Source organism: Bombina bombina, chromosome 2, assembly GCF_027579735.1.
Source record: "Bombina bombina isolate aBomBom1 chromosome 2, aBomBom1.pri, whole genome shotgun sequence".
Lineage (NCBI taxonomy): Eukaryota > Metazoa > Chordata > Amphibia > Anura > Bombinatoridae > Bombina > Bombina bombina.
The window spans coordinates 359,171,379-359,193,842 of record NC_069500.1 but is presented as its reverse complement, the minus strand read 5'-3'; the positions used below and the strand labels follow the sequence as shown (position 1 = coordinate 359,193,842).

The window sequence follows — 22,464 nt, the reverse complement described above, 5'->3', positions numbered from 1 at the left end:
TCCTATAGTCGACCCCAGAAAGGACTTATGGCAGACAGTCCCCATGGTCGAGGGGGCGGTTTCTACTCTAAACAAACGCACTACTATTCCTATCGAAGATAGTTGTGCTTTCAAAGATCCTATGGATAAGAAATTAGAGGGTTTGCTTAAAAAGATTTTTGTACAGCAAGGTTACCTTCTACAACCAATTTCATGCATTGTTCCTGTCACTACGGCAGCGTGTTTCTGGTTCGAGGAACTAGAAAAATCGCTCAGTAAAGAATCTTCGTATGAGGAGGTTATGGACAGAGTTCAAGCACTTAAATTGGCTAACTCTTTTGTTTTAGATGCCACTTTGCAATTAGCTAGATTAGGGTTTGCTATCGTGGCACGCAGAGCGCTTTGGCTAAAGTCTTGGTCAGCGGATGTGTCTTCCAAGACAAAATTGCTTAACATTCCTTTCAAAGGTAAAACATTATTTGGACCTGATTTGAAAGAGATTATTTCAGACATCACTGGGGGAAAGGGCCACGCCCTCCCACAGGATAGGTCTTTTAAGGCTAAAAATAAGCCTAATTTTCGTCCCTTTCGCAGAAACGGACCAGTCTCTAATTCTGTATCCTCTAAGCAAGAGGGTAATACTTCACAACCCAAACCAGCCTGGAAACCAATGCAAGGCTGGAACAAGGGTAAGCAGGCCAAGAAGCCTACCACTGCTACCAAAACAGCATGAAGGGAATAGCCCCCGATCCGGGACCGGATCTAGTGGGGGGCAGACTTTCTCTCTTTGCTCAGGCTTGGGCAAGAGATGTTCAGGATCCTTGGGCGCTAGAAATAGTTTCTCAAGGTTATCTCCTGGAATTCAAGGAACTACCCCCAAGGGGAAGGTTCCACAGGTCTCAATTATCTTCAAACCAAATAAAGAGACAGGCATTCTTACATTGTGTAGAAGACCTGTTAAAGATGGGAGTGATACATCCAGTTCCAATAAGAGAACAAGGAATGGGATTTTATTCCAATCTGTTCATAGTTCCCAAAAAAGAGGGAACATTCAGACCAATTTTGGATCTAAAGATCCTAAACAAATTTCTCAGGGTACCATCGTTCAAAATGGAAACTATTCGAACGATCCTACCTACTATCCAGGAAAATCAATTTATGACTACCGTGGATTTAAAGGATGCGTACCTACATATTCCTATCCACAAGGAACATCATCAGTTCCTAAGGTTCGCTTTTCTGGACAAGCATTACCAGTTTGTGGCACTTCCATTTGGATTAGCCACTGCTCCAAGGATTTTCACATAGGTACTAGGGTCCCTTCTAGCGGTTCTAAGACCAAGGGGCATTGCAGTAGTACCTTACTTGGACGACATCCTGATTCAAGCGTCGTCCCTGTCAAAAGCAAAGGCTCATACGGACATCGTCCTAGCCTTTCTCAGATCTCACGGATGGAAGGTGAACAAAGAAAAAAGTTCTCTGTCCCCGTCAACAAGAGTTCCCTTCTTGGGAACAATAATAGATTCCTTAGAAATGAGGATTTTTCTGACAGAGGTCAGAAAATCAAAACTTCTAAGCTCTTGTCAAGTACTTCATTCTGTTCCTCGTCCTTCCATAGCGAAGTGCATGGAAGTAATAGGATTGATGGTTGCAACAATGGACATAGTTCCTTTTGCACGAATTCATCTAAGACCATTACAACTGTGCATGCTCAGACAGTGGAATGGGGATTATACAGACTTGTCTCCGACGATTCAAGTAGATCAAAAGACCAGAGATTCTCTCCGTTGGTGGCTGACCCTGGACAATCTGTCACAGGGAATGAGCTTCCGCAGACCAGAGTGGGTCATTGTCACGACCGACGCCAGCCTAGTGGGCTGGGGCACGGTCTGGGAATCCCTGAAAGCTCAGGGTCTATGGTCTCGGGAAGAGTCTCTTCTCCCGATAAACATTCTGGAACTGAGAGCGATATTCAATGCTCTCAGAGCTTGGCCTCAACTAGCAAAGGCCAAATTCATAAGGTTTCAGTCAGACAACATGACGACCGTTGCATATATCAATCATCAGGGGGGAACAAGGACTTCCCTGGCGATGAAAGAAGTGACCAAGATAATTCAATGGGCGGAGGATCACTCCTGCCACTTGTCTGCGATCCACATCCCAGGAGTGGAAAATTGGGAAGCGGATTTTCTGAGTCGTCAGACATTCCATCCGGGGGAGTGGGAACTCCATCCGGAAATCTTTGCCCAAATAACTCAATTATGGGGCATTCCAGACATGGATCTGATGGCGTCTCGTCAGAACTTCAAGGTTCCTTGCTACGGGTCCAGATCCAGGGATCCCAAGGCGACCCTAGTAGATGCACTAGTAGCACCTTGGACCTTCAACCTAGCTTATGTATTCCCACCGTTTCCTCTCATCCCCAGGCTGGTAGCCAGGTGGCCACGCAGGACTTGGTATGCAGACCTGGTGAATATGTCATCGGCTCCACCATGGAAGCTACCTTTGAGACAGGACCTTCTTGTTCAGGGTCCATTCGAACATCCGAATCTGGTTTCCCTCCAACTGACGGCTTGGAGATTGAACGCTTGATTTTATCAAAGCGTGGGTTTTCAGATTCTGTAATAGATACTCTGATTCAGGCTAGAAAGCCTGTAACTAGAAAAATTTACCATAAAATATGGAAAAAATATATCTGTTGGTGTGAATCTAAAGGATTCCCATGGAACAAGATAAAAATTCCTAAGATTCTATCCTTTCTACAAGAAGGTTTGGAGAAAGGATTATCTGCAAGTTCTCTGAAGGGAGAGATCTCTGCTTTATCTGTTTTACTTCACAAAAGACTGGCAGCTGTGCCAGATGTTCAAGCATTTGTTCAGGCTCTGGTTAGGATCAAGCCTGTTTACAGACCTTTGACTCCTCCCTGGAGTCTAAATCTAGTTCTTTCAGTTCTTCAAGGGGTTCCGTTTGAACCCTTACATTCCGTAGATATTAAGTTATTATCTTGGAAAGTTTTGTTTTTGGTTGCAATTTCTTCTGCTAGAAGAGTTTCAGAGTTATCTGCTCTGCAGTGTTCTCCGCCCTATCTGGTGTTCCATGCAGATAAGGTGGTTTTGCGTACTAAGCCTGGTTTTCTTCCGAAAGTTGTTTCCAACAAAAATATTAACCAGGAGATAGTTGTACCTTCTTTGTGTCCGAATCCAGTTTCAAAGAAGGAACGTTTGTTACACAATTTGGACGTAGTCCGTGCTCTAAAATTCTATTTAGAGGCTACTAAAGATTTCAGACAAACATCTTCCTTGTTTGTTGTTTATTCTGGTAAAAGGAGAGGTCAAAAAGCGACTTCTACCTCTCTTTCCTTTTGGCTTAAAAGCATTATCCGATTGGCTTATGAGACTGCCGGACGGCAGCCTCCTGAAAGAATCACAGCTCACTCCACTAGGGCTGTGGCTTCCACATGGGCCTTCAAGAACGAGGCTTCTGTTGACCAGATATGTAAGGCAGCGACTTGGTCTTCACTGCACACTTTTGCCAAATTTTACAAATTTGATACTTTTGCTTCTTCGGAGGCTATTTTTGGGAGAAAGGTTTTGCAAGCCGTGGTGCCTTCCATTTAGGTGACCTGATTTGCTCCCTCCCTTCATCCGTGTCCTAAAGCTTTGGTATTGGTTCCCACAAGTAAGGATGACGCCGTGGACCGGACACACCAATGTTGGAGAAAACAGAATTTATGCTTACCTGATAAATTACTTTCTCCAACGGTGTGTCCGGTCCACGGCCCGCCCTGGTTTTTTAATCAGGTCTGATGAATTATTTTCTCTAACTACAGTCACCACGGTATCATATGGTTTCTCCTATATATATTTCCTCCTGTCTGTCGGTCGAATGACTGGGGTGGGCGGAGCCTAGGAGGGATCATGTGACCAGCTTTGCTGGGACTCTTTGCCATTTCCTGTTGGGGAAGAGAATATCCCACAAGTAAGGATGATGCCGTGGACCGGACACACCGTTGGAGAAAGTAATTTATCAGGTAAGCATAAATTCTGTTTTTATCACCAATTTTGCTTTGTTCTCTTGGTATTCTTAGTTGAACGCTAAACCTAGGAGGTTCATATGCTAATTTCTAAGCCCTTGAAGGCCGCCTCTTCTCTCTGGGCATTTTTACAGTTTTTCACCACTAGAGGTTGTTAGTGTGTGTCAAATAGATAACACTGTGCTCACGTGAAGTTCCAGGGAGCCATCACTGATTGGATGAAATGCATGTCTGTCAAAAGAACTGAAATAAGGGGGCAGTTTGCAGAGGCTTAGATGCAAGATAACCACAGGGATAAAAAGTGTATTTATATAACTGTGTTGGTTATGTAAAACTAGGGAATAGGTAATAAAGGGATTATCTATCTTTTAAAACAATATAAATTCTGGTGTAGTCTGCCCCTTTAATGTGCTTCTTTTTTGCAGTATGTAATAGAAATGGAAGCAAAGATGGATCAGTTGCGTGCAATGGTTGAAGCCGCTGACCGTGAAAAAGTAGAATTTTTAAACCAACTTGAAGAAGAAAAGAGGTAATTGGCAGATGAATCTCAATGGGCATGCAATGCTCATGACACCTTTTTATCATTTACATTTCTTATTACGATATAAATAGATAAAACTTTTTATGATTTTCCTGTATTTTTACAGGAAAGTGGAAGACCTCCAGTTCCGTGTTGAAGAAGAGTCTATCACTAAGGGTGATTTAGAGGTAAAATGCAACTAGATAAAATATATATATATTTATTTTATTGGATTTTTTTTTTTAAAAAACTGAAAAATTAGTAGTAGAAGCAAGAACCTAGCTAGTTTGTAAAGCTACAGATTAATGAAAATTTAAAAGAAGTTACATTGACAAAGCTATTATTTCATAAAATTATTTACTTTAATATTGAGCCTAAAGGTTATTGTCAAATATTTTTCACTTTTAGGCAAGTTTTTGAGCTACGTTAATATAATCTAAATAAAGTTAAATGAGGATTGGTCAGATATATACTTAATTAGTTTTCTGGAAATTGTATATGTTAACTGCTCGTGTGACTTGTTTTGTTTCCATAGAAAGTCATTTCAGTGCTGCTTCTTCTTTTTTTATTTTGAATTATTTTTACCATTTCATTGGAAAAACATAATTATCAAAATAATAACATGCAGCATTTTGATATTTTTGTTTAAATGTTCATAATTATCATGTGATCATTTCTACGTTCCAGCTTAAACTTGCATTTGTTATACAATATTAAATAATGCCAAACTATATTAGGGCATTTATTGAGATGATAAAATCTCATTTAAATTCTATTTGGTGGAAAAAAATACCTATTAACAAATGAATGCAGCTTATTTTCTTTACTGCCACAGCATTTGAAGCCAAACAAGTTTTGCCACAACTTCTTTGTGTTTTGTTTTGTTGTTGTTGTGTTTTTTTTTGTTGTTTTTTTTTAATTGGCTATCGTCAAAATGCAAAGAGTTTGCTTTTAGATCACATTGGTTTTTGTGAGTTATTTAGTGTTTCCAAAAATGAAACACTGAAGTACTTTATATACCTATTAATCCATAGTATCAGTTACGTTAAATGCTCTCATTGTGTTCAAACTAGTGATACAACATATTATTCTTCATTGGCTTTTTCTGTCCTATAGAGCAGAAAATATTAAATTAGCCTTTGAAACAACAGTTTAAATGAAGGGTTTATTATTGCTTGCCTTAATTAACATTCTAAATTATGCTAATGCTTTTCTTTTTTTTTCTCTCAAAAACATCATTTTACTTGAAGCATGCACATCTTATTTTATTTCTGCGCATTTTCTTTTTGTGTGTGTTCTTCACCGTTTCACACTCCTTCCACCTGTTGCTCATGCAAATATCTTTGTCATTCATTCTTTTCTTCCTCTCCATCATATTTTGCTCATTGATGGTCCAGTGGTTCCAGGGCACGGCTTGCATGTCGCTACCTCCTCTTGTGCTGGCATGTGATGGTGGCACTGTTGTGTTCTCTTCCTTTCCCTTTTTACTAACAGACGCAGACCAAACTGGAGCATGCCCGCATTAAGGAGCTTGAACAGAGCCTACTCTTTGAAAAGACCAAAGCTGACAAACTGCAGAGAGAGTTAGAAGACACTAGGGTAATGGTTTTCACTATTTAATGGAAACTCTCCTGGTGAAACACAATGTTTTAATAGCTTTGTTTAGCTACAGTAAATTGTACTAATGTGCAATTTTTTTATTTTTTTTTAACTTTGGTCTTTTATATATTTGTTCACAAAACTGGGTCTTTATTTTCCTATAACATTTTCATTTTGTACCATAGTACAGCACATCCACACTAAAATCAAATTAGATGACTAAAATATCTTTATACTGCTTTTAAAAGAGAAAAGAAAATCTTTCTCTAATTGCTTTTACTTTTACACTCATAACTGCATCAAGAAGACACTTTCTGCCAATGCTATTGACTGATTCCTGTTGCATGCCTAATTTGTGAATCATACCAGCAATTTAATACATCAAAATAGTCCCTCTTCTCAATTATTTTGTAGGTAAATATGGGGAACAGATTCAAGCCATGATTTTTTTTGTTGTTGCGTGTTCCTCCTTAGATTCAAATATGTAAACATCATAATGCATTTCTCTTTTTTTAAAATTTACAACCTATTGTAGGAACATTTCTCTTATACATTTAAAAAAACACAATTTATGCTTTACTGATTCATTACTTTCACGGTGGTGAGAGTCCATGAGCCATTAATCCTGGGATTCAACTCCTGGCCACTAGGAGGAGGCAAAGATTCCCAAAGCTCTAAGAGCACTTAATACCGCCCAGCTCTCTGGTAGTCTACTCTAGTCTGATGTATAGCCAATAAAGAAGTAGAAAGGCAGCAAAGGACAAAGTAGGGAAAATGAGGTTCAAACTAGAACTTCTACCAGAAAAAATGAATTAAGTAAAAAATAAAAATGAGCTGGTCTTGTGGACTCTCACCACCATGAAAGAAAGGCATTTATCAGGTAAGCATACATTTTGTTTTCTTTCATAAGATATTTAGAGTTCACGAGCCTTTACTCTTGGAAACTATACTCAAGCTGTAAAGGCACTGAGTAATTGGGTGGGACAACCTTTTTTTTTTTTCTTTTTTTTTTTAAGGCATGCACCTTACTACAAAACACATCAAAGTGTTAGAATTTAGGGAATGTATGTTGCTGCCTTACAAATGTATTCAATATAATCCTCATTCTTGAAAATCTATTTAGATTCTATCTTGAGTATTAATGTATTTTGGAAAAAACTATCCCGCCTCCAAGTAAACCTTGGTAATTGAGATTTAGCCATAAAGCTAAATTAACTTATATAGCTCTCTGACCTTTACATGGACAAACAAATTAAAGGATTGGCTCAAAACTTTTGTAATTTTAAAGTAGAATTCTAAATTCTCTTACAATATCTAAATTAAGTAAGAGTCCATCAAATTAATTATTTGGATTATGATAAGGGAGATGGGCTATAATCTTCTGATTGAGGTTATCCGAAAAATCACTTTAGGTAAAAAATCATGTTAAGTCCTTGTGAACTTTCTTGTCTTATTTTCATCAAGCTAAGACAGTTTTTAAAAAAGAGCTGAAAAAAAAAAAACTCAGTCTTCCAGCAGAAAATATTGCTAAAAGCAACAAAAACTTCTAAGACAGAAGCTAAATGCCCAAAGCATTCAAGCTCTAATAGAGGATCCTGTAAAGCTTGTAAAAAAAAAAGAAAATCATGTTCCAAAGAGAATAAATTGCTTTAGCCACTGGATATATCCTGACTAATGCTGAACAAAGCCTAGATGTCAAGACATTTAGCAATTTTCCTGTTAATATGAAACAAAAAAAAAAAAAAAAAGCCAAAATATGACTCTCTAAAAAGTTAGAGGATGACTCATTATCCGAGACTACTTGCAAAAAGAAGAATTCTTGCAATTTTAAAAAAATGCGAGCTAAAACCCTGGTTTTCAAAGTTGGAAAGAAACTTTATGGTCTGAAATAAGATGTTTAATACAGCATCAAAGAAACCTAAAATAGGTATTCAATCTCTAATCTATCAAGATGAGCGATTTGAGATCTTGATGTCTGGAGAAAGCTCCAATTAAAGAAGAATGCTTTATACCATTCAAACTTTGACTCTAGGAAACCGAAGGCATCAGGTCTATGTCTGGGAGAAGGAAGATATAAAAGAAGAAGGCGCCAACATAGTGTGAATCAGTATAAAAATGTCAATCCCCACGCAAAATAAGCGTACTTACAAGAAGTAAGGCACTTGATAAGTGCCACACAGGCCTTCTGGAGCATTAACAGCTGTCCAGGTAGCTGCTCTTTCGTAAAACAGGTATAACCTCTTGATGCAGTAACTCTCCTGTTAACCAGTGGCACACAGGATCCCTGTGACTCTTTATCCTGTAGTTCTATTCTCCGGAACAGCCGTCCTCTAGTGTCAGTTAGCCAACAAGATGTAAATAGGATAACAGCGTAACAGCGGGACGCTCCAGGAGACTGGGATGTAAAGATTCACTCAAGCCGTGATGTTTGAAAAAGTTTAAAACATTTGTTTATTAAAAACAAGTACTTCCACAACGCGTTTCCCGGTCCTCTCGACCGCTTCCTCAGGTGTATAACTAAATCTAACAATCACAGCTTAAAATAGCATAACTCTGCGTCTATACCCATAAAGGGCGCATGCGTGAAGGAGCGTGCAATCCCCATCCAATTGTGGGTGTGTATCTAAGTTCGTGTGATTGGTTCTTACCTATAGTAAGATTACCAATAAGGCAGTGGGTGTGTTACAGCTCCGAGGTAACATGGAGCAGATAATATTGCAAAGTTCTCGGATATTCAGTTTAACGTATTCGGCATAATGCCATACATACATAGCTGTTAGTTATCATAATGGGGTTTAGAAATGACTCCTATAATTTGACTATCACATTCAATAGCCATGATATTCTAAATGGCGATATACTATTTGTTATGTAATTTGCTCCTATTTATGTAATGTAAAATTTAACTAAATATTGTATCTAAAAAGATACAATGTATCTCCAAATGAGCAATTGGTTATAAATATTCCACTGCCAAAAATATTAGAAACTCTGAACATACATACACCTCCAAAAAGGGCTGCATCTCCTACATGCATTTACACAATATGCTAAAAACATTCAAAATCTCATGAAAAATAATATTCACAATCTAATAAAAATACAAATATACATAGAGTATATATAAGAACAAGGGGTGTATGCACACATTATCGGTCATAAAGCATAAATCAATCCCATATCGTGGGGTGGTTCTAAGTTCTCAATCTAACATCCAAATCTATAAATGAGTGAATGCAAAACCATAAACCTAATTATTCATATTGAGAACGTGTCTACACTAAAATACCAGCTATTCCCTATCCATATAAATTGGAGTAAACGTGTATTGACTATTGGGTCGTAGAATAATAACAAATGTCCCCAACAAGCTATATTAAACCAACATAGAAGTCCCAAATTGAAATGGATAATATTAAAGCTATAACATGGTGTTAAAGATCCAAAATGAGTTACAATAGCCTTCATATACCTGGATAGCTTCCATTGGTTTAATTTAACGCTGCCATATCTAAGTTTTCATTAAGGCCATATGGATTCAAGGTTTTCATTTTCCATATCCAAAACGTTTCTCTTTGTCTTAAATCAATTAGTCTATTTCTACCCCACTTTTGAACAATTTGTTCTATGGGAAAGATACTATATATATATATCTGTCTGTCCATCATGACAGCATATCCCATGCCTAGAGACACTGTGCTTCATACAAGAATTTCTCACATTTCTGATGTGGTCACCCCATCTTTTTTTCAGGGGTCTTGAGGTTCTCCCTATGTACTGCAGGCCATATTTGCACTCCAGTAGATAGATTATAAAGGAGGAATCACAGGAAAAGCTGTTAATGCTCCAGAAGGCCTGTGTGGCACTTATCAAGTGCCTTATTTCTTGTAACGAGAGAGCAGCTACCTGGACAGCTGTTAATGCTCCAGAAGGCCTGTGTGGCACTTATCAAGTGCCTTACTTCTTGTAACGAGAGAGCAGCTACCTGGACAGCTGTTAATGCTTCAGAAGGCCTGTGTGGCACTTATCAAGTGCCTTACTTCTTGTAACGAGAGAGCAGCTACCTGGACAGCTGTTAATGCTCCAGAAGGCCTGTGTGGCACTTATCAAGTGCCTTACTTCTTGTAACGAGACAGCAGCTACCTGGACAGCTGTTAATGCTTCAGAAGGCCTGTGTGGCACTTATCAAGTGCCTTACTTCTTGTAAGTACGCTTATCATTTTGCGTGGGGATTGACATTTTTATACTGATTCACACTATGTTGGCGCCTTCTTCTTTTATATCTTCCTTTGCACAGATCTGTTCCGCTTGAACTGCCTTCAAGTTGTGGAAGAAGTTTTTGCAGCCATATAGACTCTACTTTCATCATTGGACTATAAGGTTTATTTATTAGTAAACCCTTTGAGACTGTCATTACCACACATTCATCTCATTACCTGTGTGGGCATCGCACAAATACCTACCCTATATATCGTTTACCTGTTCAGTGATATATATATATATGTATCTATTTTGAAGGAATACTTATTCCTCCTTTGAGCTGGGTATTTGTTTTGATTTATACCATTGCACGACACTTGTGTATTTTTATGTTGACAGTATTCACATACAATTAACATTACTATAGAGGCGCATCTGACACATTCTTTCTTGTACTATGTCTGGGAGACCTCATTGTTCCACAAGCTAATAGAAAATTACAGATTTCCTTTCTGTAATGCAAAATATAGAAATATTTATTTCCTATGACATGGAGAGTCTACGACGTCATTCCAATTACTAGTGGAATATTCAACTCCTGGCCAGCAGGAGGAGGAAAAGACCACCCCAGCAAAAGCTGTTAAGTGTAACTGCCTTACCCATATCCCCCAGTCATTCGCTTTGCCTTTGTCAATGGAGGATGTGCAAACTTTTCCCTGCTAGCAAGGATTTGGGGCTATGCTGTGCCCATGTCATTCTCTTTAGTAAGAGTAATGGTGGCTATTAGCAGTTAGAAAACGGCGAGGTTGTCTTTGCTTTAGTTCTAACATTATTGCTACCCTTTTGATAGAAAGCCAGAGTTAGTTACTCTGCTCTTTCTGTTTCTACAGGTCCCCAAGTGAGTCTATCAGACCTGGAGCTGCTGTGCCTGCTCCACAGCATAGTTTTCCCGAGGGTAAGCTCTTTCATTTATATTTCTTAGATGGCAGAAGGATAGGGACAATCAGGGACATAGTGGGACCTGATACCTACTACCCTCAGAAGGTATTTATGCTTATTTTATATATCCATTGAGGGATATTTGCAGCTGAGCAGATCTCAGGCTTTATGCCTGTGAAGGGATTTTAAGCCGCCTCCATTGCCGGACAAATTCTGACTAGCCCAGGCTTTATGGGTGTCCGATATAGCTTTTGTACAGTCTTACTTCCCATTCTTTTTCCCTACACAGTCCGTTTTAACGGATATTTAATATCTCTAAGGGACAAATGGGATGTCATTTAAAGACTAAATCCAAATGCCCTCAGAAGGTATTTATGCTTATTTTATATATCCATTGAGGGATATTTGCAGCTGAGCAGATGTCAGGCTTTATGCCTGTGAAAGGATTTTAAGCCGCCTCCATTGCCAGACAAATTCTGACTAGCCCAGGCTTTATGGGTGTCCGATACAGCTTTTGTATAGCTTTACTTCCCATTCTTTTTCCTTACACAGTCAGTTTTAACGGATATTTAATATCTCTAAGGGACAAATGGGATTTAAAGACTAAATCCAAATGCTTCCGTTATCGAATAATGGTTGGCGCTGTAATTGGTTAAATGACACACAGTATGTACTTGCTAATTCCCTCCTTGATTAGAGGGTTTGGTTAGTGTGGCGCAGTAACTAAGCTCCTGATGTTTGCCGTATAGGCTATGGCAGTTGGCGCCTGTTACATATCCTCAGGCTGTTATGCCTGTCAGACTTTCTCCTCCTTGTGACGGGTTTTTGATTTTCATCCCGCTCCGGAGGTAACTGCCATAGGTGACCGATGTTTTTCCCGCAGCTTGTTAATTGTACTGTGGGGCGCTCTGTAGCTAGCCGTGTCCTTTGAGCTTTTAGTTATTTAGGATCCGCTGACGGCGGAGGTGCGATCTGAGCGAGTGTTTAACTTTTCTCTCTCTTCAGACTAGCCACCTAAAGTTCAGGTGCATGTGTGTTTTATAAAAGGAGAAACTTATACTTTCAACAATTTTATTTGTGACGTTTATTTATCAGAATACTTCTGGGTGTATTTTCTAACACATTCTATGTTTCTGGTACTTGCCTGCCATCTCATGGCAGTTAACTGCTTTCAATGTTCCTAAGGAATTTAAGGGCTGAGTTGCTTGTGATAAGCTTATGTCCCTGCAATTTTTTCTTCTAAGGATTTATTATCCTATTAACGTCTTTTTTTTTTTTATTATTATTAATGGCTGCTGGTTGATATCAGTTTTTTTACAATAAACTTGTATCTCTGCAGTTTTATGTTCAGGTTGTATATCCTGATTATTATATTTCCATCATCTGGTAGCATCTAATGCTAATCATGCTTTTTAGGAATTAAGAGCCCATCTCTTTTTCTGAAGTTTCAAGTGGAAAGTATATACATGCAGTTTCTTCTGTTAAGTGTGATCAGTCCACGGGTCATCATTACTTCTGGGATATTACTCCTCCCCAACAGGAAGTGCAAGAGGATTCACCCAGCAGAGCTGCATATAGCTCCTCCCCTCTACGTCACTCCCAGTCATTCTCTTGCACCCAACGACTAGATAGGATGTGTGAGAGGACTATGGTGATTATACTTAGTTTTATATCTTCAATCAAAAGTTTGTTATTTTAAAATAGCACCGGAGTGTGTTATTACCTCTCTGGCAGAGTTTGAAGAAGAATCTACCAGAGTTTTGCTATGATTTTAGCCGGAGTAGTTAAGATCATATTGCTGTTCTCGGCCATCTGAGGAGTGAGGTAAACTTCAGATCAGGGGACAGCGGGCAGATGAATCTGCATAGAGGTATGTAGCAGTTTTTATTTTCTGACAATGGAATTGATGAGAAAATCCTGCCATACCGATATAATGTCATGTATGTATACTTTACACTTCAGTATTCTGGGGAATGGTACTTCACTAGAATTACACTGTATGAAATACATAAAGCTGTTTAATAACTAGAGATTATGTTTAACGTTTTTGCTGGAATGTAAAATCGTTTTCATTTGCTGAGGTACTGTGTGAATAAATGTTTGGGCACTATTTTTCCACTTGGCAATTGCTTAATCTGTTTTTCTGACAGTTTCTGTTCTCCCTCACTGCTGTGTGTGAGGGGGAGGGGCCGTTTTTTGGCGCTTTTACTATGCATCAAATATTTCAGTCAGCAACTCATTGTATTCCCTGCATGATCCGGTTCATCTCTACAGAGCTCAGGGGTCTTCAAAACTTATTTTGAGGGAGGTAATTTCTCTCAGCAGAGCTGTGAGAATTATAGTTTGACTGAGATAAAAAACGTTTATTCTGTAATTTGTTTCCTGCTTTCAGAATTGTTATCTTTGCTAATGGGATTAAACCTTTGCTAAAGTTGTGTTGTTTACAAGGATTGAGGCTATAACTGTTTCAATTTATTAATTTTCAACTGTCATATATCTTCTGTGCTTCTTAAAGGCACAGTACGTTTTAATATTATTCTAATTGAATTGTATTTCCAAGTTGCAAGTTTATTTGCTAGTGTGTTAAAAATGTCTGATTCAGAGGATGATACCTGTGTCATTTGTTGCAATGCCAAAGTGGAGCCCAATAGAAATTTATGTACTAACTGTATTGATGCTACTTTAAATAAAAGTCAATCTGTACAAATTGAACAAATTTCACCAAACAACGAGGGGAGAGTTATGCCGACTAACTCGCCTCACGTGTCAGTACCTACATCTCCCGCTCAGAGGGAGGTGCGTGATATTGTAGCGCCGAGTACATCTGGGCGGCCATTACAAATCACATTACAGGATATGGCTACTGTTATGACTGAGGTTTTGGCTAAATTACCAGAACTAAGAGGTAAGCGTGATCACTCTGGGGTGAGAACAGAGTGCGCTGATAATATTAGGGCCATGTCAGACACTGCGTCACAGGTGGCAGAACATGAGGACGGAGAACTTCATTCTGTGGGTGACGGTTCTGATCCAAACAGACTGGATTCAGATATTTCAAATTTTAAATTTAAACTGGAAAACCTCCGTGTATTACTAGGGGAGGTGTTAGCGGCTCTGAATGATTGTAACACAGTTGCAATACCAGAGAAAATGTGTAGGTTGGATAAATATTTTGCGGTACCGACGAGTACTGAGGTTTTTCCTATACCTAAGAGACTTACTGAAATTGTTACTAAGGAGTGGGATAGACCCGGTGTGCCGTTCTCACCCCCTCCGATATTTAGAAAAATGTTTCCAATAGACGCCACCACAAGGGACTTATGGCAAACGGTCCCTAAGGTGGAGGGAGCAGTTTCTACCTTAGCTAAGCGTACCACTATCCCGGTGGAGGATAGCTGTGCTTTTTCAGATCCAATGGATAAAAAGTTAGAGGGTTACCTTAAGAAAATGTTTGTTCAACAAGGTTTTATATTGCAACCCCTTGCATGCATTGCGCCGATCACGGCTGCAGCGGCATTCTGGATTGAGTCTCTGGAAGAGAACATTGGTTCAGCTACTCTGGACGACATTACGGACAGGCTTAGAGTCCTTAAACTAGCTAATTCATTCATTTCGGAGGCCGTAGTACATCTTACTAAACTTACGGCGAAGAATTCAGGATTCGCCATTCAGGCACGCAGGGCGCTGTGGCTAAAATCCTGGTCAGCTGATGTTACTTCTAAGTCTAAATTGCTTAATACACCTTTCAAAGGGCAGACCTTATTCGGGCCCGGGTTGAAAGAGATTATCGCTGACATTACAGGAGGTAAAGGCCATGCCCTGCCTCAGGACAAAGCCAAAGCCAAGACTAGACAGGCTAATTTTCGTTCCTTTCGTAATTTCAAAGCAGGAGCAGCATCAACTTCCTCTGCACCAAAACAGGAAGGAGCTGTTGCTCGCTACAGACAAGGCTGGAAACCTAACCAGTCCTGGAACAAGGGCAAGCAGACTAGGAAACCTGCTGCTGCCCCTAAAACAGCATGAATTGAGGGCCCCCGATCCGGGATCGGATCTAGTGGGGGGCAGACTTTCTCTCTTCGCCCAGGCTTGGGCAAGAGATGTTCAGGATCCCTGGGCGCTAGAGATAATATCTCAGGGATACCTTCTGGACTTCAAATACTCTCCTCCAAGAGAGAGATTTCATCTGTCAAGATTGTCAACAATCCAGACAAAGAAAGAGGCGTTTCTACGCTGCGTACAAGAGCTCTTGTTAATGGGAGTAATCCATCCAGTTCCACGATCGGAACAGGGACAGGGGTTTTACTCAAATCTGTTTGTGGTTCCCAAAAAAGAGGGAACTTTCAGACCAATCCTGGACTTAAAGATCCTAAACAAATTCCTAAGAGTTCCATCGTTCAAGATGGAGACTATTCGGACAATTTTACCTATGATCCAAGAGGGTCAATACATGACCACTGTAGATTTAAAAGATGCTTACCTTCACATACCGATTCACAAAGATCATTATCGGTACCTAAGGTTTGCCTTCCTAGACAGGCATTACCAGTTTGTGGCTCTTCCATTCGGATTGGCTACAGCTCCAAGAATCTTCACAAAGGTTCTGGGTGCTCTTCTGGCGGTACTAAGACCGCGGGGAATCTCGGTAGCTCCATACCTAGACGACATTCTGATACAAGCTTCAAGCTTTCAAACTGCCAAGTCTCATACAGAGTTAGTGCTGGCATTTCTAAGGTCACATGGATGGAAGGTGAACGAAAAGAAAAGTTCACTCGTTCCACTCACAAGAGTTCCCTTCCTGGGGACTCTTATAGATTCTGTAGAAATGAAGATTTACCTGACAGAGGACAGGCTAACAAGACTTCAAAGTGCTTGCCGCACCCTTCATTCCATTCAACACCCGTCAGTGGCTCAATGCATGGAGGTAATCGGCTTAATGGTAGCGGCAATGGACATAGTACCCTTTGCACGCTTACACCTCAGACCACTGCAACTGTGCATGCTAAGTCAGTGGAATGGGGATTACTCAGACTTATCCCCTTCTCTGAATCTGGATCAAGAGACCAGAAATTCTCTTCTATGGTGGCTTTCTCGGCCACATCTGTCCAGGGGGATGCCATTCAGCAGACCAGACTGGACAATTGTAACAACAGACGCCAGCCTTCTAGGTTGGGGTGCCGTCTGGAATTCTCTGAAGGCTCAGGGACAATGGAGTCAGGAGGAGAGTCTCCTGCCAATAAACATTCTGGAATTGAGAGCAGTTCTCAATGCCCTCCTGGCTTGGCCCCAGTTGACAACTCGGGGGTTCATCAGGTTTCAGTCGGACAACATCACGACTGTAGCTTACATCAACCATCAGGGAGGGACAAGAAGCTCCCTAGCTATGATGGAAGTATCAAAGATAATTTGCTGGGCAGAGTCTCACTCTTGCCACCTGTCAGCAATCCACATCCCGGGAGTGGAGAACTGGGAGGCGGATTTCTTAAGTCGTCAGACTTTTCATCCGGGGGAGTGGGAACTTCATCCGGAGGTCTTTGCCCAAATACTTCGACGTTGGGGCAAACCAGAGATAGATCTCATGGCGTCTCGACAGAACGCCAAGCTTCCTCGTTACGGGTCCAGATCCAGGGATCCAGGAGCAGTCCTGATAGATGCTCTGACAGCACCTTGGGACTTCAGGATGGCTTACGTGTTTCCACCCTTCCCGTTGCTTCCTCGATTGATTGCCAGAATCAAACAAGAGAGAGCATCAGTGATTCTAATAGCACCTGCGTGGCCACGCAGGACTTGGTATGCAGACCTGGTGGACATGTCATCCTGTCCACCTTGGTCTCTACCTCTGAAACAGGACCTTCTGATACAGGGTCCCTTCAAACATCAAAATCTAACTTCTCTGAAGCTGACTGCTTGGAAATTGAACGCTTGATTTTATCAAGACGTGGATTTTCTGAGTCAGTTATTGATACCTTAATACAGGCTAGGAAACCTGTTACCAGAAAGATTTACCATAAGATATGGCGTAAATACCTATATTGGTGTGAATCCAAAGGTTACTCTTGGAGTAAGGTTAGGATTCCTAGGATATTGTCTTTTCTACAAGAAGGTTTAGAAAAGGGTTTATCTGCTAGTTCATTAAAGGGACAGATCTCAGCTCTGTCCATTCTGTTACACAAACGTCTGTCAGAAGTTCCTGACGTCCAGGCTTTTTGTCAGGCTTTGGCCAGAATTAAGCCTGTGTTTAAAACTGTTGCTCCACCATGGAGTTTAAACCTTGTTCTTAATGTTTTACAGGGCGTTCCGTTTGAACCCCTTCATTCCATTGATATAAAGTTGTTATCTTGGAAAGTTCTATTTTTAATGGCTATTTCCTCGGCTCGAAGAGTCTCTGAATTATCAGCCTTACATTGTGATTCTCCTTATTTGATTTTCATTCGGATAAGGTAGTCCTGCGTACTAAACCTGGGTTCTTACCTAAGGTAGTTACTAACAGGAATATCAATCAAGAGATTGTTGTTCCTTCTTTATGCCCAAATCCTTCTTCAAAGAAGGAACGTCTACTGCACAACCTGGATGTAGTCCGTGCTCTAAAATTTTACTTACAGGCAACTAAGGAATTTCGACAAACGTCTTCTCTGTTTGTCATTTACTCTGGGCAGAGGAGAGGTCAAAAAGCTTCCGCTACCTCTCTTTCTTTTTGGCTTCGTAGCATAATTCGTTTAGCTTATGAGACTGCTGGACAGCAGCCTCCTGAAAGAATTACAGCTCATTCTACTAGAGCTGTGGCTTCCACTTGGGCCTTTAAGAATGAGGCCTCTGTTGAACAGATTTGCAAGGCTGCAACTTGGTCTTCGCTTCATACTTTTTCCAAATTTTACAAATTTGACACTTTTGCGTCATCGGAGGCTATTTTTGGGAGAAAGGTTCTTCAGGCAGTGGTTCCTTCTGTATAAAGAGCCTGCCTATCCCTCCCGTCATCCGTGTACTTTTGCTTTGGTATTGGTATCCCAGAAGTAATGATGACCCGTGGACTGATCACACTTAACAGAAGAAAACATAATTTATGCTTACCTGATAAATTCCTTTCTTCTGTAGTGTGATCAGTCCACGGCCCGCCCTGTTTTTAAGGCAGGTAAATATTTTTTAATTTATACTCCAGTCACCACTTCACCCTTGGCTTTTCCTTTCTCGTTGGTCCTTGGTCGAATGACTGGGAGTGACGTAGAGGGGAGGAGCTATATGCAGCTCTGCTGGGTGAATCCTCTTGCACTTCCTGTTGGGGAGGAGTAATATCCCAGAAGTAATGATGACCCGTGGACTGATCACACTACAGAAGAAAGGAATTTATCAGGTAAGCATAAATTATGTTTTTTATTTTCAGGATGTATATTCTCCTGATTCAATTCTTGCTGTGTGTTTTTATTGTATTTTGCACCATTTGGTGACAAATCAATTAAAGTTCAGCTCCTTTTATCTTTTAAGGTGTTATCTTTTTATACCTTTTGTATATGCAGCTCTTTTTCAGTCCTTTCTATAGTAATGTGATTAACGCACTGTTGAATTACTTTTATGCTTATATGAGATGATGCTTTCATTTCCTTGTGCCTCGGAACTCTGATTTGACACGATGTCCTCCTTAGTCAGGAATCAATATCCCTGCGGGATATTTTCTTCTTTAAGAATCCTTTGGATGGGAATGAATTGTTTCCGTGTCTGCTGATTCAGAGGAGAATTCTATAGACAAGATCCAGGATTGGATCAGAACTGTAAGATTGATAAATTCTTTTTCTCCAACATAGGTGTGTCCGGTCCACGGCGTCATCCTTACTTGTGGGATATTCTCTTCCCCAACAGGAAATGGCAAAGAGCCCAGCAAAGCTGGTCACATGATCCCTCCTAGGCTCCGCCTTCCCCAGTCATTCTCTTTGCCGTTGCACAGGCAACATCTCCACGGAGATGGCTTAGAGTTTTTTGGTGTTTAAATGTAGTTTTATTCTTCAATCAAGAGTTTGTTATTTTAAAATAGTGCTGGTATGTACTATTTACTCTGAAACAGAAAAGAGATGAAGATTTCTGTTTGTATGAGGAAGATGATTTTAGCAACCGTTACTAAAATCGATGGCTGTTTCCACACAGGACTGTTGAGATGAAGTAACTTCAGTTGGGGGAAACAGTGGGCAGACTTTGCTGCTTGAGATATGACACATTTCTAACAAGACTTGGTAATGCTGGAAGCTGTCATTTTCCCTATGGGATCCGGTAAGCCATTTTCTTAGTTTTAAATATAAGAATAAAGGGCTTCACAAGGGCTTTAAAGACTGGTAGACATTTTTCTGGGCTAAAACGATTACTTTATAAGCATATTTAATGGTTTATAACTTTGAAGAGTTATTTTAATCTTGGGAATTGTGTTAAAAAAACGGCAGGCACTGTATTGGACACCTTTTTCACTGGGGGCCTTTTCTAGTCATAGGCAGAGCCTCATTTTCGCGCCACTAATGCGCAGTTGTTTTTGAGAAGCAAGGCATGCAGATGCATGTGTGAGGAGCTCAGATCCACTGAAAAAGCTTATTGAAGGCGTCATTTGGTATCGTATTCCCCTCTGGGCTTGGTTGGGTCTCAGCAAAGCAGATACCAGGGACTGTATAGGGGTTAAATGTTATTTTTAAGTTAAAGCTTTCAAATTTGGTGTGCAATACTTTTAAGGCTTTAAGACACTGTGGTGAAATTTTGGTGAATTTTGAACAATTCCTTCATACTTTTTCACATATTCAGTAATAAAGTGTGTTCAGTTTAAAATTTAAAGTGACAGTAACGGTTTTATTTTAAAACGTTTTTTGTGCTTTGTTATCAAGTTTATGCCTATTAACATGTCTGAACCATCAGATAGACGATGTTCTGTATGTTCGGAAGCCAAGGTTCCTCTCCATTTAAATATATGTGATGAATGTGACAAACAAAGTAGGGACAATGATGCCACTGATAATAATGTTGCCCAAAATGATTCCTTAAGTGAGGGGAGTAAGCATGGTACTGCATCATCTCCTTCTATGTCTACACCAGTCTTGCCCACTCAGGAGGTCCCTAGTTCATCTAGTGCGCCAATCCTCCTTACTATGCAACAATTAACGGCTGTAATGGATAATTCTATTAAAAACATTTTAGCCAAAATGCCCACTTATCAGCGAAAGCGCGACTGCTCTGTTTTAGATACTGAAGAGCATGAGGACGCTGATGATAATGGTTCTGACATGCCCTTACACCAGTCTGAAGGGGCCAGGGAGGTTTTGTCTGAGGGAGAAATTTCAGATTCAGGAAAAATTTCTCAACAAGCTGAACCTGACGTTATTACATTCAAATTTAAATTGGAACATCTCCGCGCTCTGCTTAAGGAGGTGTTATCTACTCTGGATGATTGTGACAATTTGGTCATTCCAGAGAAATTATGTAAGATGGACAAGTTCCTAGAGGTCCCGGTGCCCCCCGAAGCTTTTCCTATACCCAAGCGGGTGGCGGACATTGTAAATAAAGAATGGGAAAGGCCCGGCATACCTTTTGTCCCTCCCCCTATATTTAAGAAATTATTTCCTATGGTCGACCCCAGGAAGGACTTATGGCAGACAGTCCCCAAGGTCGAGGGGGCGGTTTCTACTCTGAACAAACGCACCACTATCCCTATAGAAGATAGTTGTGCTTTCAAAGATCCTATGGATAAAAAATTAGAGGGTTTGCTTAAAAAGATGTTTGTTCAGCAAGGTTACCTTCTACAACCAATTTCATGCATTGTTCCTGTCACTACAGCAGCGTGTTTCTGGTTCGAACAACTAGAAAAGTCGCTCAATAAACAATCTTCTTATGAGGAGGTTATGGACAGAGTTCAAGCACCAGCCTCAAATTCTACATCCTCTAAGCAAGAGGGTAATTCTTCTCAAACCAAGCCAGCCTGGAGACCGATGCAAGGCTGGAACAAAGGTAAGCAGGCCAAGAAGCCTGCTACCGCTACTAAGACAGCATGAGATGTTGGCCCCCGATCCGGGACCGGATCTGGTGGGGGGCAGACTCTCTCTCTTCGCTCAGGCTTGGGCAAGAGATGTTCAGGATCCTTGGGCGCTAGAAATAGTTTCTCAAGGTTATCTCCTGGAATTCAAGGAACTACCCCCAAGGGGAAGGTTCCACAGGTCTCAATTGTCTTCAGACCAAATAAAAAGACAGGCATTCTTACATTGTGTAGAAGACCTGTTACAAATGGGAGTGATTCATCCTGTTCCATTAGGAGAACAAGGGATGGGGTTTTACTCCAACCTGTTCATAGTTCCCAAAAAAGAGGGAACATTCAGGCCAATTTTGGATCTCAAGATCCTAAACAAATTTCTCAGGGTTCCATCGTTCAAAATGGAAACCATTCGGACAATTCTTCCTACCATCCAGGAAGGTCAATTCATGACCACGGTGGATTTAAAGGATGCGTATCTACATATTCCTATCCACAAGGAACATCATCGGTTCCTAAGGTTCGCCTTTCTGGACAAGCATTACCAGTTTGTGGCACTTCCATTCGGATTAGCCACTGCTCCAAGAATTTTCACAAAGGTACTAGGGTCCCTTCTAGCGGTGCTAAGGCCAAGAGCATTGCAGTAGTACCTTACTTGGACGACATACTGATTCAAGCGTCGTCTCTGCCACAAGCAAAGGCTCATACGGACATTGTCCTAGCCTTTCTCAGATCTCACGGGTGGAAAGTGAACGTAGAAAAAAGTTCTCTGTTCCCGTCAACAAGAGTTCCCTTCTTGGGAACAATAATAGACTCCTTAGAAATGAAGATTTTTCTGACAGAGGCCAGAAAATCAAAACTTCTACGCTCTTGTCAAGTACTTCATTCTGTTCTTCTTCCTTCCATAGCGCAGTGCATGGAAGTAATAGGTTTGATGGTTGCGGCAATGGACATAGTTCCTTTTGCGCGAATTCATCTAAGACCATTACAACTATGCATGCTCAGACAGTGGAATGGGGATTATACAGACTTGTCTCCGACGATCCAAGTAGATCAGAGGACCAGAGATTCACTCCGCTGGTGGCTGACCCTGGACATCCTTTCACAAGGGATGAGCTTCCGCAGACCAGAGTGGGTCATTGTCACGACCGACGCCAGTCTGGTGGGCTGGGGCGCGGTCTGGGAACCCCTGAAAGCTCAGGGTCTATG

The 22,464-nt window shown here is 40.7% G+C and overlaps 1 protein-coding gene across 5 annotated transcripts in view; it reads left to right on the top strand.

Annotated features, from left to right (window-relative positions):
- Positions 1-22,464, top strand: part of CLIP1 (CAP-Gly domain containing linker protein 1) — an 868,764-nt gene that overhangs the window by 473,403 nt on the left and 372,897 nt on the right. For all 5 annotated transcript variants that reach the window (XM_053701760.1, XM_053701761.1, XM_053701758.1 and 2 more), the window contains exons 7-8: positions 4,438-4,541; positions 4,660-4,720. In XM_053701760.1, the coding sequence (XP_053557735.1) occupies positions 4,438-4,541; positions 4,660-4,720 (165 nt within the window). The remainder of the gene's footprint in view (positions 1-4,437; positions 4,542-4,659; positions 4,721-22,464) is intronic.